This window comes from Brassica rapa, chromosome A03 (genome assembly GCF_000309985.2).
Source record: "Brassica rapa cultivar Chiifu-401-42 chromosome A03, CAAS_Brap_v3.01, whole genome shotgun sequence".
NCBI lineage: Eukaryota > Viridiplantae > Streptophyta > Magnoliopsida > Brassicales > Brassicaceae > Brassica > Brassica rapa.
Window position 1 is genome coordinate 37,133,800 of NC_024797.2, and position 20,037 is coordinate 37,153,836.

At 28.3% G+C, this 20,037-nt stretch overlaps 1 protein-coding gene and 1 long non-coding RNA gene across 2 annotated transcripts; one reads left to right on the top strand and one right to left on the bottom strand.

Annotated features, from left to right (window-relative positions):
• Positions 1–432: 432 nt before the first annotated feature.
• LOC103840995 lies at positions 433–1,236 on the bottom strand. Its single transcript, XM_009117508.1, has one exon. It carries the CDS (start codon positions 1,234–1,236, stop codon positions 433–435), a length of 804 nt encoding a protein of 267 aa, XP_009115756.1.
• An 11,927-nt stretch (positions 1,237–13,163) lies between these two features.
• On the top strand, positions 13,164–18,804 carry LOC117132992. Its single transcript, XR_004456790.1, has 2 exons — positions 13,164–13,231; positions 17,761–18,804. It is a non-coding gene; the product is annotated as an uncharacterized LOC117132992 (long non-coding RNA).
• Positions 18,805–20,037: the final 1,233 nt, after the last annotated feature.

Below are 20,037 nucleotides of genomic sequence, written 5' to 3' on the forward strand. Positions count from 1 at the left end.
TTTCTTCTTGGTTATATTTCATTCCTTGAAGTGAAGGTGACATAAAAAACAACACCATCAACATAGACATGAAAATTGCTACATGAGTGGTCGTAGATGTGAAACTAAATATAAATTTGGATGTGGACAAGGTCCAGATTAAGGCCGAGAAGTTTAATTTTAGAACTCATACTCTAACTTGAAGCTGAGAAAATAAATATGGTAATAACAAAGATACATGATTTAATCATCTAAATATGAAACAAAACTAGTGTGAGTACAATACAAAGTAATATAAGCTTATTTAGTGTTCAATAAGAAGATATATAAATGCTCAAGAAGAGATCTATTTTTTGGATGAAATGTTAAATTCATAAATCAGTAAAAAAAGAATATGTATATAAAGGCTAGTTTTTGTTTTCTTTTGTCTAATAGCAATATAACCGAAAAGAATCAAACGATGATCGCACCCCGGGTGGAGAACCAACATTGCATAAGACCGTACAGCTTCGGAGACTCATAATACTTGGTAGAAAGGATCCTGTTACGTTTTGTTTTATCAATCTCTATGCAAAGTTGGCTTGCAGGTTTCGATATGTGGTTATGCCTTCTATTGTTCCTCTTTATCCAGATGTAATAGATAGCTACTTGGAAGGCCAGCCGCAAGAGAATGGCTGATAGACGACCAGTTTCTCGAGCTGTGATTCTTTCCAAAGTAGTTTCCCAGTCAGGGTCAGGAGCATCTCCAAACAGGTTGCCAACGACTTCTATCCAAACTGTATATGTGTAAGGGCATGCAAAATAGAGATGATCTCGAGTCTCCACAGGTTCACCACAGAACAAACAAGGCTGCGTCAGCCCCCAATTGCGTATACGAGCCCCTGTAGAAAGCCTGTCTTTTATTGCTAGCCAAGCGAAGATTGCGAACCGGGGTACTCCCTGTGGGAACCAGTTCACACAATACCAAGCAACATTTTCTCTAGGATCACGGATCAGACTCCAGGTTTTGTTTGATGAGAAACTATCCCTAAAATCGTCCTGCCCAAGCTTCCACATTACTTCGTCTTCTTCATCCGGTATTATAGTGACCGGAAACCTCCAAACTTGTGAGACAATAGCCTGGAGCGTGCGATCACGAGTGCTTCGCATCCTCCACCCGTGGGATCGGAACCTCAAGAAGAGATCTATACTATTAACGCAGAATTCCTCATGATATTCTGTCCATGATTTTTGGAGATAATTACATAGGAATGCCATTACCTTTTTATTTACTAGGAGTTAATCCACGCTACGCTCAAAGCTATTTTGGTTTTCAAATGTTTACTATGTAGCTATTGTTTTGGATGTTCTGTTCTGAACAACAACAAAATTTTGAATTGTATGTTTGTGTGAATACATATTTCCTTAGAAAAAATCAGAAAATTATACATTTTTTCAGATAGATGTTTGATAAAAATTTTCATTTCTTATATTGTATAATTACTTATTATTTAGTTTTTTTATATTGTACATCAATTCTCTCAAATAGTCATTTTTATGTTTTTGTCACAAACATAGTCCTCAATAAAGAAAATGACCAAAATAGCCCCTTTTTATTTTGAAATTTTTTTTTATTTTTTATTTTTTTTAAATTTGAAACCATATCCTCAAAACCCCACCCCTTAACTCTAAACCCTAATTATAGATTAGTTAACCCTAGGGTATAAATGTATTTTTACTTTTTAATAAAACTTCTTTTGGTCATTTTTTCATTGAGGACTATTTTTTGACAAAACTTAAAATATGACTATCCTAGGGAATTTATTTATATTGTATATTTATTTATTCTAATTTTCTTGCTTTTATATCAAATAGTAATATTACGATAGATGTTTAATGTAATATTTCTATTTCTTATATTTTATATTTGCTTATTATTTATTTAACTATACATTTTCCATTTAACTATACATTTTCCAAGTAGATGTTTAAGTAAGGAATGCTTCCAAAACGCTGCAGCTTTGATGGCTTGGTCGTTGGTGAGTGGTGACTTGTTCTCCAAAGTGGGAATGTATCCAGTTTTGGCAAGTTCCCACACAATAAGATCCTCCTGATCATGTGGGCTCTGCTGCATGGTAAGAACTCTTCTAGTCCTCCTGGATCGTTGGATATACTTCCCATATGATTATAAATCTCTTCTGATCGCCTTTTTTTGGTTTGGCTAAGATTGAACCGGTGAGACTCCAAATTAGGCAATTGCAGAACTGGTTTGACCGGTTTAGGGAAATGGACCATAATTCCGTGGACTTTTCTCCTCATTCTTGGCTTGTTGGAAATCTAAGAGCTCCATCTTTAATTCCATGAGTTGGTTTGGGTCAGAACGCTTCTTCGTTGGGCTTGAAACAACTTCTAAACTCGAGATACTCGCAGATGGATGGGCTGGAGAACCTCTAGTTTGTAAAATTCATATCTTCCTTCTCTGAGTATCTTTAAAGATGATTCCAAATGGGCTTGACTCCTTGTTGAGTGTAGAATGTATGAAAATTGGTTTCATGGAAATATTCCTCATGGTTGGTGAGATACTTTGTTTTGACTCAACACATATCCTGGTTGGTCTTTCGGTTAGCCGATTGGTGCAACTGGTTGGCCTCTAGTTCAGCTACTGATTTGATGGCCGCATCAATTTATTTTTTCATATTTTGTATATTTACTTATTCTTAATTTTTTTGCATTTATATCAATGATTATATTACGATATATATTTAATGTATTTTTTTCTTTTGTACTATATTTACTTATTATTTATTTTTATATTTACTTATTCTAAAATTACGATAAATGTTCAATACAATTTTTCTACTTCTTATATTGTGTATTTACTTATTATTTATTTTATTATACATTTTCAGATAGGTGTTTAATTTAATTTTTTCATTTTTTAATTCTATATTTACTTATTGTATATTTACTTATTCTTTCCCCAATTTTCTTTCTTTTATATCAAATGATAATATTATGATAGATGTTTAATTTAATAATTCTATTTATTATATTATATATTTGCTTATTATTTATTTTTCCTTATATAAGTATATTTACTTATTATCGATTATGTAAGATTTCTATTTCTTATATTTTATATTTACTTATTATTTATTTTTCCTTATATTATATATTTACTAATGATTTATTTTTTAGTAACAATGCCACATGAATTCTTTCGGAAGAAGTATTTTTTGCTGACGTGGACGCTCTATGGAGCTTCAAAATGTCTATTTTATTAGTATATATTTATTTTTTAGTAACAATGCCACATGGATTCTTTCGGAAGAAGTGACGCTCTATGGAGCTTCAAAATGTCTATTTTATCCTTTATATACTAAAGCGCAAGTCGCTTGGCGAATAAAAACTAGACATGTGGCAAAAAAAATTAAAAAAAAAATAATTCTTTTCATCTCCCTTTTTTCGGCAGTTATAATATTCAACAACCAACTTCCTAATTTTGCTATCTTTTACGTTAGCTTATAAATTTGCTGTCTTTTCTTCATCTCTTATATAAATTATCCTAAAACCAGATGATACTTTAACTTTTCAAAACTCTTATACTCATTTTTTTTTCGTCGACAACTACTCTTATTCAAAAGCGAGCTTTCTCAAATAGTGTGATCTACAAATGTTTAGTACATATCTAATGTATACGAAGGATTCATCCAGCTGGTGGTGAATGATACATGTGTCTTTTTCTACTATATTACTATATCAACCTGGTGATATGGATGATTGTCTACATGTGTCTATTTCTATGATATGAAAAAATCTAGCGATCAAATACAAGATTTTCTATGTGTTTTTGTGATTGTATTATTAATATAATAAAGGATAGATAAAATGCAAACTCCATAAAATTAATTTAACAATGAAAAGAGATAAAAATAGAATAACTACCCACGATTATATATCCCACAAACTATTTTCCTAATTATTCTCAACTGAACACCATCATCACATGATAGTTTTCATCTTTCCCTTTCTCTTTATCACCACCGTTTTTTTTCTTCTCATCATCGTTTCATCTCTCTCTTTTTTTTACCATCGTAGCCAAAACACTCTGCAAAGGTTTATGCTTTCTATCAATATTTTTAGAATAATTCTTTTCTTCTTATCTTAGCATTTCACAAGGAACGTCATTGGTTCTACTGGCTTTTATGTTTGTATGATACAGGGTCTGAAAGGACAAAGTCAAAACGTAAGGATGCTGAGAAGGTAAAATGATCTTGTGTTAATATCTAATGGAACTTCAGTTTATTAATTTGAATCCTCTCTTTAATACCTTTAAATAAAATAATTAAGAACGTAAGAGATTTGCTCCGTGCATAGCACGGGAAGACACACTAGTTAGTATATAAACTAGGAGTTAATCCGTGCTACGCGAGAGGATATTTTGATTTTCAAATGTTAACTATATAGCTATTCTTTGTGGAAATCACATGTTTACCACTTTCATGGTATCACTTTTCATTTTTACCACCACTAAAGAGACATTTTCGAAAATACATTCTTCAATAAGTGGCAAAAGACTCTTATGCCCTTATTATTATATATAAAATAAATCATTATTTAAATTAAAAAAATAAAAAGAAATTAAAAAAATAAAAATAAAAAAATAAAAAAAAAAAGTAAAATTTTTTTTTATGTTTTTGAATTTTACTTTTTCAATTTCGAACTTTTTTACTATTTTTTTATTATTTTTTTTTCGAATGTTTTTTATTTTTTTTTAATTTCTTTTTAAAAAACGAAAATTATGTTTGAAACTAATTTTTAAAAAATTTTATATTTTTTTAAGTATTTATTTATATATTTATTAGAATCCTAAATTTCAAATTCTAAGAACCCTACTCCACCCCTCAACTCTAAACCCTAAGTCTAGATTAGCTAAAACTAAGGGTATAATTGTCTTTTACCCTTCATTAAAAGTAAAGGTAAAAGTGGTTAGTGTAAACATGAAAAGTGGTACTATGAATGTGCTATTTGTGGCAATTTCCCATATTCTTTTGGGCATTATATTCTGAACAACAAAAAAATTATGAATTCTATGTTTGTGTGAATACATATTTCTTTAGAAAAACAAGAAAACTCTACATTTTTTAGATAGATGTTTGATATAGTTTTATATTTTTATATTACATATTTACTTATTATTATTTTTCTTATATTGTTTGAAACCCTATTCTCAAAACCTCACCCCTTAAATCTAAACCCTAAGTCTAGATTAGTTAATCCTAGGGTATAAATGTATTTTTACTCTTTAATAAAATTTCTTTTGGTTATATTTCTCATTGAGTGTTATTTTTGTGACAAAAGCTTGAAAATGGCCATCCTAGGAAATTTCTCCATATTGTATATTTATTTATTCTAATTTTCTTTCTTTTATATCAAATGGTAATATTACTATAGATGTTTAATGTAATATTTATATTTCTTATATTGTATATGTGCTTATTATTTATTTAACCATGCATTTTCCAACTCAGTATACATTTTTTAGATAAATGTTTAATTTAGCTTTTCCATTTTTTTTATAACGTCTTATCTTTATTATTATGAAAAGGGGATTAAGAGAGTACATGAATCCAAACATACAGCAAATACATTTTTAAGTAAAACATGATAATAGAAAAGTAATAACACGATGCTTCCTAACTCTTTTGCAGGATAGACTGATTCGCTAACTTTATCTATTTTTGTTCTCGGTCTTATATGATCTTGTGTACGGCTGTCGTTTATTGTGATCCAAACGCCTTTTATCACTTAACAGATCAGTGGGTGCGATCCATCTGTTACATCGCTGTCCATTCCATACACTCCCGCTCCAGGAGATAACAAGATTTGTGTCGTCTCTATCCATATCATAAATAATCCCTCAAACCGACAATAATAAGCACTTAACTCCATCGTCTCCCACTCCATGTCATATAAACATGCCGTATTTCCTCTTGTTGTCAAATAGAGATGAAACACATCTCTTTGAATTAATGGAGACACCATCGTCCATGTTAGAATGTCAAAATAACATGACGTACACAATCTTCTCCATGGCCATGGTGGTTTAAGATTCCTTTTTTTTTGTTCCATAGACCTAGTAATCCTTCCAAAGAATTTTCTGGATGGAACAAACAACCATGTCTAACAAACCATGGAAATACACCGACAATACAAAACCACTATGGTTTGATTGTTGGGAGATTGCACTCAACAATAATGGAGACAATAGACTCACCTATTAGGGAGAAAAAGGACTCGTCAAAGCTCTGATCCAAACTTCCTAACTGCCCAACGAACCAGTGGAGAAGAAGTAAACTGGTTGCCCATGACGAAGACATTACGCGACGGCACCAGGAAGAGGAGAGATGGTGTGACGATAGATCACGTCGCTTGATTCGATAACTAAGCGACGATAATAAATTAAGGGACATTTGCTAAAACCAATCCAAATATTCAATTCAAACCTAAAAGTGTACTCCACTTTCAGTCAAATGCAAAACCAATCTAAATGGGCAGTGAAAGTACTATTTAACCCTTATGACTATACAAAAAACAAAAATGTATTTTACGTTTTTATCTTTTAGAAGTCTACACGTAATAAAAGAAGTCTACATTTATATAGACTTCATACGAAGTCTACCTTATAGACTTGTTTTGTAGTCTACACTCTAACTTGATCTAATAATTTAATTTTAAAATGTATAAAAATAATTATTGTGATATTTTTTAACTAATCATCAATATAATGGATAATATGAAGTAAATAAATTAAAATTTCATATAATCGAACAATTTTGAAGAATATACACTAATTTGGTTATCATGTGTTAGACAAAAAGTTCTAACATGTTATGTTTTTTAGTGATTGATTTCATAGGTTTAGATTTTAGATTTTGTTTTTTTTTTATTAACTTAAATCTGCATATTAATGTTTAGTAGTTTATATTTTGTATAATTGAGACTTTTTGATTATCAAGCAAAACATTTAGGGTTTAAGATTTGTGGTTTGGGTTTCGTAGACCTACAATAAAGTCTATTTATCTGAAGATGTCTTTTTCAGTCTATATTTTTCAATTCTTTTACAAAAAATCATTATATTTAAACTAAGTTAAGTTCCTTAAGAATAAAAAAGTGAAATCATATACTATAACTATTAAAAAATAAAAAATAATTTATTAAAATTATTAAAATAATAAAGAATAAACAACAATAATGAAATTATTATAGTAGACTTCCAAAAAGGTCTACTATGTTATAGTAAAATCTACTCCAAAATTTTAATTTTAGTAGACTTCGTTTGAAGTCTACAGTGTCGTAATTTTAATATAATTACTTAAAATTTAATTAATATTATAAAAAATTTATAATAAAAACAATTTCAATAAATTTTCAAAAATTAAAATTATAACTTTCTAAATATAAATTTTATATTTATTATAATTTTATGATTTTTGATATTTTTATAATTATATTAAATGTAAATATTGTTAATTTATTATTTGACTGTTACCGCATTAGGTATTTAACCAGTCATAAGTCACCCGCAAACGCACCAATTTTTAACCGCAGTACCAGTAGTACAAATCTCTTAAAACCGCTAGAAACCGCAACCGCCCTCATCCACAAACTCCCGCAACCACAACCGCAACCGCTGCGTTTGGAGCAGTCAGGCCCTTAAATGTGTGGCTTGTAGTTCGGTTACTTATTTTTTTTTTGTTAGTAAATGTTATTTGTTTTTTATATAAATAGTAGGATGAAGTTGTTCTAGTAAATCTGTGTCAAAATCATTATTTAAAATCTTGAAATTGAAACGGTTTCTAACTTTATATGATACCAATAGATTGATTTGTTATGATTTCTATTTGATTAGTTTTATTTTTTTATTAGTCATTAATAGAGAAAGAAAGAACAATGAGAACCACACAATATAAATATTGACCATATTTCGCTGCAATTATTATTTTTAGTAACAATATATTGATTCAATTGGGTTATAAATAACTTATGATGGAAATCTATTAGTTAAATATATAATAGCCTATATTATTATTCACTGCAATATAGAAAATTCATAATAAACCGATTTAGTTTAGTTGTTCTAATTATTTGACAATTTATCTTTACCAAAAAAAATGGACAATGGCTTAGTACTGGTTATTAATTACATCATCTATATTAAATTTTTGATAAATAAAATAATCCGGATTAGTCTGACCTAGCAGTATCTTCTCTATTAAAAGAGAAGTACCATTTTTATCTACTATTTAGAAGTCTACTAGGACCATTTCATTAATAACATAAAATGATATAATAATTAATAGGAATATTAATAATAAATTAATTTTAACTATAGATTTGAATTTTATTTCCAGTTATAACAAAATCTGTTGAGAAAAATCTAACAAAATCCTACTAAATTTTTAAATAATTTTAATTAAATATTGCATTAATTAATTTCGTAATTAAGTAATATAATGCTTTCATTTAAATAAATTATCATCTATCACTAAAACGGGTTCAAATTTGTTAACCATGTCAGATTTTTTTATACAAATAAAGTTATTAACATATGTTAAAAATTTATTTCTGCAGCTATATATTTTCAAAAATCATATGTTGAAGAATATTTTTAATTTGATTATTTCAAATTATGAAAACTCGAAAACGTAATAAAAAAAGGTAATATGTATAAAACAAACCCCTATATTAATAAAGTAATAAGAAACCTAAACAATAAAATTAAAGAGTTATAAAATACATAACACTAAGATATAAATTGTATATTTAAATTTATATAATAATATCAAAATTAAATATTTATAAAATGAAAATATACCCGCACGATGTGCGGGATAAACTCTAGTTATACTATTGTTTATACCGACATGGTAGATAATGAGTTAGTTGGAAATGTAAAGAGACGTAACACAAGATAAAATGATTTCTGCTATACTATATTGTATTATGTATGTTCTATTTAGAGAGATATTTTTATATGTCAAAATTGAATATCATTTGGTAAATTTTGGTTATGATTAATGTAACAGAATTTCCAGAGTTATATATTTAATATCTAATATAAATAATTTGTTCAAAATATAATATCTAACTAATATATTATTAATGAATAAGTGTATGAGTTCAAAACTTAAATGATAACCTCTTATCAGTAGATAAAAAATTAGAAATATAAATTATTAACTAGATTTTGACCTGCGCAACCGCGCAAGTGTTTGTTTTCACTTTTCTATACATAAATTATTGTTTTTAAACATTAGTGGTATATATTTTTAACGTTAATCATATACTTAAATGTTTATATAACTATTTCAAATACAATAATTTATAATTTACACGTTATAATTAATCAATTTTTTTAAAACCGCATGTATTTTCACTTCTTATTATATATTTATCTTATTGTATTTGCATTTAGTTATTAAGCAAATTAATATATTAATGAGAAAATATATTTAAAAATTATTTTGTATTTAATTTATGCTAAATTCTGACCCGTTTTTCAAAACTTGATTTCTTTTTACCAATATTTTTATGCTTATTCATTTTAGATAATTTATTATTGTATATAAAAAAGTCTAAGATATGTTAATTTTTAGACATGTATTATATAGTTTGTTAATTTTAAGCTGTTCTATCATCATATTATATTTTAAATAAATAGTTTATATTTATGAAAATAAAATTTATAAATTTATCAATTGAATATAATTTTATCATATTTATTTTAGTATAATAATTATATTTTAACATGATCATGAATATAAAGTATATAAAATATGATATAATTTATTTATTTTCATTTTTAAACGATAACTTAAAATACATTAAGTTATTGTTTAAATATTTTTACACAGATTTATTAAAAATTTTAAAACATAATATATAAATATATATTATATTTAAAATTAAAATATATTATGATTAAAGTAGTTACAAAGATTTTATGTTATTAACTTTAAAGAAATACATGTTAATTTTTATACATTTATTATATAGTTTGCTAATGTTAACCCATCTTACCAACGTATTAGATTTCATTTTTGAACATCAATATTTTATACTTACGAAAATAAAATATATAAATATATAAATTTAATACAATTTTATTATATTTAGCTCAATATAATAATTTTCTTTTAATATATTTGATTATGATTATATAATATATAGAATATTACATAATTTTTTATTTTTCATTTTATAAACGATTACTGAATTTATTAATGTATAATAATATTTAAAACTAATTTCAAAATTAGTGAAAATATTTAAATATAATTTCGAAAATGAAGATCTTGTAAAAATATTTTAAAACAGATTTGTTAGAATTTTAAAATAAATATATTTATATTTAAAATGAAAAGATATCAAAAGATATTATGATTAAAGTATTTTAATGATTCTATGTATTATTAGTCTTAATAAAATATATTTAATAAAATTTCTAAGTGATGGTCCAAATTAAAAAAAAAAAATCACACATGAAAGAAGTCATGACTTATATTTTAATATATAAGATAGATTAGACGAACAAAGATGAAAAAATCTTGGTCTCATCTAACTCACAGGGATTTCCACCTGTTGGGGAAACAAACCGAAGTTATAAATTAAAGACTTTCCAAGAGATTTGCAGATGATAAGAACGTTGTTGTTACATTATAAGAAAAAAAATAAACACACCTTTGTTATTAATAGAAAACAAAAGGAAAAGGTAGTCGTTACACGAAGAGCTAACCTTGTAAATGGGAGTCTCATCAACATTTGGTTGCATACCCATAAACGTGCATGGTGTTGGACAATACAATGCCATCTTATGGGTGGAAGTTATCTAAATCCGTGTGAGATAACGCTCTGCCTCGAATTGCTTCTGCGAGTTCTAGTGCTCACTCTTCAAAACACACAACATCATATATTCATATGTATTTGTTTATGATGAAAAGTAGTGTTAAGGCTGAGTTTGACCAGTAATAGAATATCTAAACGTGTTTATAAAGGAAAAATTCATAAGGGAAAAAATTATATGTATTTACCGTAAGTTCGATTAGCAACTACAACTTTGGCCCCTTCTCTTTTGCACCATGAGCAAGTGCCTATATTTCCTGCTTACCCAGCACCAATAGTTACCCACGTTTCACATGTGGTTAGTCGTGAAGAAGAGGAAGAATGTCATTGATTGGATCAACTGACGCTTAACAAAAGAAAAAAGATATATATAATAAAACCAATATTTATCCATGAGGAGCAAAATCAGTTTAACACTATGAACACATAACTTACTTTGTAGGCGGTCCTCAATGCCGAAATAAAATCAAATGCAATCCGTCTTGTAACCCAGTAAGTTCACGTCCTTTATCTCCTTAATATATTGTTCACAACTCCTATAGACGGTAAAAGATAATAAACCAAGCATTCAGAGTGAAATATGATGACGATTTATTCCATCTAACAGTGATATGAGGCTTAGAATCAGAATCATTTGGTGGTTATTAGTAAAACCAGACCTTTGCCAGTGGATCAACCTCATCGCTACATTTTCATGCAGCTTCTTTGTGAGGATTGTACAGCTGCAGGTAAAAAAGATTTACATTATTCACCAAAATTGATATTAGGTTCATTACTTCAGAGTTTTATACCCTGGAGAAAAAAAAAACTTATTTGTCACAGTGGTACTTCACCTGAATTCAGCGAAATCAGAGGATGAGTAACGATGATTCATGTAATCGAAATTAATTGCTTTATGTAATGATGACCCTTTGATGAAGCACATACTTACAGACCAAATCGAAAAACTCTTAATTCAACTCAGAAGGAGCTGAGCCAAATCCATCGCAAAGACGTTAAATCAGAAAGTATCCAAATCATTCAATCTAAACGGAAACCAATCACATAGAAAGTTAGAAAACCAGATATAACTAAACCTAGAGACAAAGAGATGAAAGGTGAGGACAAAAGTGGACAAAAGTGAAACTTTCTTCTTAGAATGCTTGAAATCTTCCCAAGCACGGATATGAACCGAATCGTACAGAATTAACAAAGGGCTGTAACTACGTGTTAGCCTCTCCCTTTAATGTTATTAGGGTTTCATCTTAGACTGAATCAGAAAAATTAGTCATAGAATCATACGTAGGAGTTATACTGAAATGTATACAATTGTTATAATATCCTTTTTTTAATTATTTGAAGAGCATCTATATTATTAAAAGAGAAGTACCAAAATAGAAATATTCCTTGATTTTACCATTTACTTACATTAGAATGCCATTAAATTTTTTATTAAACATATATTTAAGTATGCTTGTCTTTTCCTAATTTAAATAATAGATTTAATCATTTAATGTTTTTTTCTAATTTAAATGATAGATTTCCTTAATCAAATCTTAATCAAAATAGATTTCCTAATATATTTCTTATTAACATATTAAATATTTTCAAATATTTATTAGTAATAAATAATAAAATAAAAAATCACACATCGTAATCAATTTATATAACATATAAATAAAATATAAATAGTTATTCATATATTATTAGTATAATGCTTTCATAATATAAGTCCAATTAGTTATAAATATTGGATTTTTTAGGTGTCCTTTTGTTTCAACAATATTTACAAATTTATGCCACTGGAATATTTAAAATCTATGGTTTTTATTTAATTCTTCATTTCCAATTTTACTTTTAATTAACCATATTCGTTTTTCATTGAGATCTTCATGGATTGGGTGCGATTCAGATGGCATGGAAAAAGGGGCTTCACTTTTTGTGGTTTTCAAATGGTTGTGACTCGAGATTTCGAGCTCCAGTATATATAAACAAAGGAGGTTCGGACGTGGGATTGATATGGATTGTGGTATCACTACTGCAGCTTTTGTCAAGATTCATGAAATCTCCGATGTTAAAGAGATGGAGTATTGTAAAGGAAGTGTTTTTTCTGGGTAATTTTTTGAAACTTAATATTCTCAAGGGATTTGCAATCCGGTTAAAAAAGGGAGTGTACAGATTCAATTGATCTTTTCCAATTGCTCTGGTTATTCACTCTCATGATTGAAGTGGGGAAAGAATCTCTAAAGGGGGAAGAAAATCTATTAGAAGTAATGGGTTCCGGGATCACATCAAAACAAAGGTTTCTCTAATCTGTTTCTTTCTGATGCAGAACAAGAAAAACAAAATCAAAGGAAATATGAGGAAGAGGAGTTACCTTCAAATTAAGGTATACTAGGCTCGACCCTGGCTACACAGTGTATGGTTTTTTGGAATGTATAGGTGCTCTCTTTATTGTTACAGTGCAGAATGGTAATAGCATATGTTTGGTCTGTTAATGTATTGTGGTTGTCTTTTGGTTTTTGCACGTTATGTTCTTTGGGACTGTCATGATCTGAACAGACAGAGATATCTTATATATTAAAACATAAGTCACAACCTTAATTTATGTGTAATTTTTTTAAAAATGGACCTAATGGACCTATTCATAGAATTACAGGGTGGAATGGAGTTTTATCCGGACCTTGATGCTGCGTTTGGGGTTTGCAGAAAAGTTGGTTGATCTTATAATGTTTTGTGTTACATCGATCTCCTATCAAGTATCATTAATGGAGAACCCAGGGGTAAAATTATACCCACGAGAGGTTTGAGGCAGGGAGACCCATTATCCCCGTTCCTTTTCATCTTGTGCACTGAAGCTCTGATCTCCCTTCTTAAAGGAGCGGAGGATGAGAAGCGCATCTTAGGACTACGTGTGGCTCGGGCCAGCCCCCGGATATCTCATCTTCTCTTTGCGGACGATAGCCTTTTTTTCTGCAAAGCAGAAGTGAGACAGTGCAAGAAAATTTTAGACATCTTGGACTCATATGGAAAAGCTTCGGGACAGCAACTAAATGCGACTAAATCTTCCATCATTTTTGGAAATAAGGTCGATCAAAACATAAAGCAGAATATAAAGGCTGTTCTTGGGATTACTACTGAAGGTGGGATGGGCAAATACCTAGGACTCCCAGAGCAAATTTGTGGCTCTAAGATGAAAGTTTTCTCTTACGTACAAGACCGTCTTAATGGATGTGTTACCTCGTGGTCCGCTAGATTACTCTCGAAAGGGGGTAAAGAGGTTCAAATAAAATCTGTGGCGCAAGCTGTGCCGACATACAATATGTCGTGCTACTTGCTTCCACAAGGCATTGTGGAGAAACTAAAGAGTGCTATCTCAAACTTTTGGTGGAGCTCGAGCCAAAACAACCGAGGATTACACTGGATTGCATGGGACAAGATATGTGTTCCACATGATCAAGGTGGACTTGGTTTTTTGGACCTACACGACTTTAATATCGCCCTATTAGCAAAACAACTTTGGAGATTGATCCAGTTTCCAAACTCTCTGCTTGCTCGAGTCTTGAGAGGACGGTACTATAATCGATCAAGCCCCTTGGAAGATCGGAAGGTCTACTCACCCTCATATGGCTGGCGTAGCATTATGGCAGCAAAACCACTCCTCAAATCGGGCCTACGAAAGACTATTGGAGCAGGACAAAACACATGTGTTTGGTCTGAGCCTTGGATTCCGGACATTGAGGCTCGCCCGCCGAGACCATCCAATCAAATCACTCATAGACACCCAAAACTCCTTGTCCACTCCTTCATTAGGCGTGATACAAGGGATTGGGATACTAACCTGTTACTAGAATACTTTCATCCTGAGGATATCCCGTTAATACTCAAACTACGACCAAGTAATACGTGGTCTATGGATGGGTATGCGTGGAACTTTACAAAGTCGGGCGTTTACTCAGTAAAATCAGGATATCAACGTTTACAGAAGACTAAACCATGTGATGACGAAGCTCAGATTGTACAACCAAGTATCACTGGTTTACAGAGCCATGTGTGGAGTATCCCCGCTCCCGGGAAGATGAAACACTTTATGTGGCAAGCTTTGACAGGATGTATTGCTACAGCCGAAAGACTTGCATATAGACACTTGGGAACCGATAGGAGCTGTCCTAGATGCGGTGACCCTGAGGAAACCATTAATCACCTCCTCTTTGAATGCCCCCCGGCTCTCCAGGTGTGGGCTTTATCGGACTATCCGTCCCTTCCGGGTTACTTCCCGAGTACCTCTGTTTATCAAAACATGAACTTCCTTTTTGGAAGAAGAGAAACGTGGCCCCTAGGGAACCACTTATTGAGACTTTTCCATGGATCTTATGGTACATTTGGAAGGCTCGCAATGATAAATTTTTCAATGGTAAGGATATCTCCCCATTGGATACCCTCCAGCTAGCTTCCCTCGAAGCTGACTGTTGGAGGAAAGCAAATTTACTGGAGGAGGGAGAAGAAGAGGAGCAACATCCTACTCCGTCACTGGTTTCGACTTCTTCTGTGGACCCCCAACGCCCGACCTGCCAAATCGATGCATCATGGATCGAGAATAGCATGGTTAGTGGCTTAGGGTGGTTCTACAAGGATCAAATGGGAGTCGAAAGATTTGGCCTACAAGGATGCAGGAAAAGCCTATCAGCTCTCCATGCAGAGATGGAAGGACTCATATGGTCGATGTCCTGCTTACGAGAGTTACAGTACACCGTAATTCATATCGAGACTGACTGTTTGGACCTGGTGGACATGATTTCGAACCCTACTGACTGGCCGGCTTTTGCCTCCGAGTTAGTTTCCTTTCGACTTTTACGAGCCGGTTTCTTGGAGTTCAGTATCAGCCGCATACCGAGGACAAGAAATTCTCGTGCAGATTCTCTCGCCAAGGAAGCAAGATGTAGCGGTGTTCTCTTTTCCCATATTGATCAGACTCAGTCGGACAGAGCGTCTCTTCGGAACGACTCAAACCCGACTACCACTTGATCTTAGAAGATGGGCGTCGACAAAAAAAAAAAAAAAAAAAAAATTTTAGTTCACACTAATAATAAATAGAATTTTTAAAATATTTTGATCATAATATCTTTTGATATCTTTTCATTTTAAATATAAATATATTTATTTTAAAATTCTAACGAATCTGTTTAAAAAGATTTTTACAAGATCTTCATTTTCAAAATTATATTTAAATATTTTTGCTAATTTCGAAATTAGTTTAAAATATTATTATACATTAATATATTCAGTTATATAAAATTAAAAATAAAAAAATCTATAATATTTTATTTATTATATAATCATAATCAATCATATTAAAATAAAATTATTATATTGAGCTAAATATAATAAAATTTTATTATATTTATATATTTATTTATTTTATTTTCGTAATTATAAAATATTTATGTTCAAAAATAAAATCTAATATGTTGGTAAGATGGGTTAACATTATAAAACGATATAATACATGTATAAAAATTAACATGTATTTCTTTAAAGTTAATAACATAAAATCTTTGTAACTACTTTAATCAAAATATATTTTCATTTTAAATATAATATATATTTATATATTATGTTTTAAAAATTCTAATAAATCTGTGTAAAAATATTTAAACAATAACTTAATGTATTTTAAGTTATCGTTTAAAAATGAAAATAAATAAATTATGTCATATTTTATCTACTTTATATTCATGATCATGTTAAAATATAATTATTATACTAAAATAAATATGATAAAATTATATTCAATTGATAAATTTATAAATTAAAATAATCAATCATATTAAAATCAATCATATTAAAATAAAATTATTATATTGAGCTAAATATAATAAAATTTTATTAAATTTATATATTTATTTATTTTATTTTCGTAATTATAAAATATTTATGTTCAAAAATAAAATCTAATATGTTGGTAAGATGGGTTAACATTATCAAACTATATAATACATGTATAAAAATTAACATGTATTTCTTTAAAGTTAATAACATAAAATCTTTGTAACTACTTTAATCATAATATATTTTCATTTTAAATATAATATATATTTATATATTATGTTTTAGAAATTCTAATAAATCAGTGTAAAAATATTTAAACAATAACTTAATGTATTTTAAGTTATCGTTTAAAAATGAAAATAAATAAATTATGTCATATTTTATCTATTTTATATTCATGATCATGTTAAAATATAATTATTATACTAAAATAAATATGATAAAATTATATTCAATTGATAAATTTATAAATTTTATTTTCATAAATATAAACTATTTATTTAAAATATAATATGATGATAGAACAGCTTAAAATTAACAAACTATATAATACATGTCTACAAATTAACATATCTTAGACTTTTTTATACACAATAATAAATTATCTAAAATGAATAAGCATAAAAATATTGGTAAAAAGAAATCAAGTTTTGAAAAACAGGTCAGAATTTAGCATAAATTAAATACAAAATAATTTTTAAATATATTTTCTCATTGATATATTAATTTGCTTAATAACTAAATGCAAATACAATAAGATAAATATAAAATAATAAGTGGTAAATACATACGGTTTAAACAATTAATTAATTATAACGTGTAAATTATAAAATTATTGTATTTGAAATAGTGATATAAATATTTAAGTATATGATTAACATTAAAAATATATACCACTTATGTTCTAAAACAATAATTTATGTATAGAAAAATGAAAACAAATACCCGTGCGGTTGCACGGGTCAAAATCTAGTAGAGTTTATGTTTCTGATTTACGTGGGGTTAAGGTGGGGAGAAAGAATAAAGAAATCCTCATTGAAGTTTGGTTTCCTGAGACAGTAACTATTCATGTTTGGGTTTTATATGCAGGAGTTTTATGCCAACTGACACAACTTGGTCAATCGAAGTTGCTGGTGATTTGGAGAAGAGTGATGGAGGGGCTAAGATTCAGTCCGATGAAGGATGGTTTATGATATTGGTTGAATTTGTGGTACATCATTGGTGTTTTCTAGGTCCAGATTATTTTGGAAAGAGTCAAAAAGACGCTTTGTTTTCCAAAATTAAACATGTATTGTCTAATAATTGTGTTAGCTTTGTTGTGTAAAAAAAAATCTGGGTAATTGTTTCTTTTGTCAAAAATGAGTATTTATTTATTTTTATTTAGAATGGTCACTGTATTTATATAATTTGTAAACTGCATCATTGAAATCATGTGTTTTAAATTGTATTAATATTGTTGTTTCCGACATATAAATACATGTAGCTATATAATGGCTTCTTATTTAGATTATTTTTTCTTAACAATTTTGTATGTAATTACATTTTAAATTGTATTGATATTGTTGTTAAATTTATTCTTTTTAAATAAGATAGATTGATAGAAGACCTGTGTATGTGTGATAAAAGAGGTGATAAATTACTAAGAAGTGAAATTATATTTATATTTACGATGAAACTAATATTTACAATGAAAATGTTTAAATAAATTATTTCATAAATATAGAACATAATTATCACACCATATAAATATATATATTTGGATTAACATAGACGTAAAAGATCAAACTATGACTGGGTAAGAAATCTGAATTCAAAGAATCAATTGAATCTGATCCGAAATATAATATTGAATCAAAACCAAAATTGGTTAAATATTCAAATGGATCCAAAATTTAAGTATTTAGATAACTGAAACCAAATCCGACTCAAACCTAAGTATTTTGGGTATGTAAATTTATCCGAAATATATTTATATACTTAAATATATTAATTATTTTAGATTTAATATCTTAAATATCTAAAATGTATAAGATTTTTTTTATAACGGCTTATAAGATATTTTGAAGTTATCCAAAATATTTGAAAATATTTAAAATAGTTAAAAGTAAATGTCTAAAATAGCTAAACAATTTTCAAAACACTAAAAATATTTAAAATATTTATTTATTCTCTATCCAAATATTCAATACAAATCAATCAATACTATTAAAAGGGAAGGAGTCTAAAAAAATCTACCTATAAAAGTTGTTTGGACCCTTTCATTTAATTCATTATTTTTTGGTCTTGCCTTAAATTTATAACTAGATTTTGACCCGCGCTTTCAAAGCGCGGGATTATTTTCTAAACATTCCAAATTTATTTGATATAAATTTATATTTTAATTGTATCTACACTTAGATATTACAAATGAAACATTATATTCAATGTTTTGAAACCCGACCCGACCCGCAGTTAAATTGCCAAATTCGGTGGTTCATATGTAATCCATTTTAGTTTTCAAAAAAAAAAACTGTTATTTAAAAATTCTATAAAACCCGTAACAACCGCTAAAACCCGAGATCTGGTTATCGGTTGAACGGATAGATGACCCAATATGTAATCCGGTTTGATTTATTATTATATTTTTATTGTAATATATATTCATGAACGTTCATATGAAATAGTGAATATATTATGAAATTGATATTTCAATTTTAATACAATTTTAGTCCAACTAAAACTTCATCTTGTTAATGGATTAATATTTGAGTGGATGCATACTAAAAATAAAATAGATTTGAGCATCAATAATGTGTATATGTCTATTACAAATTAATGATTTACGTTTGCAAAAAAAATATAATTGTTTATTTAGTTAGTTTACTTTTGTTATTCACATATTATTAGATACTTTTTGATGTTTTGTCTATGGCTTATTTTAAATTTATAATTTAATTTCATTATTCGCATTAGAAATGTAAATATTTGTTATTTTAATTTTGATATATATTTTTAATATATTTAGTTCTTAATTTTTATAATTTATATATATAATTTTATATTTAAACAATTAAATATTGACTCTTACTCTCTGGCTTCGATTTATGTTAATGTAATGTTTTATGATATATTTGTGTTAATATATTTGTTCAATTGGTTTATATTTGATATATATATATTACATGTCTGTTTGAGTAACCCATAAAAAATATATTCATTAAACTATCAATAGTAACATGTTTCATCATATAATTACTGTTAATATTTATTTTATAATATATATTTATATATATTTTAATAATCTACCTATAAGAATTATATTTTTATGTATTTGGTGAGGGTTTTGAACAATTTGTTTTTTTTTGCATTTGGATTAATATATAGTTG

Bases quoted from the DNA above. Each gene is read 5' to 3' on its own strand.
- LOC103840995 (XM_009117508.1), bottom strand. From the start codon at position 1,236: ATGGCATTCCTATGTAATTATCTCCAAAAATCATGGACAGAATATCAT.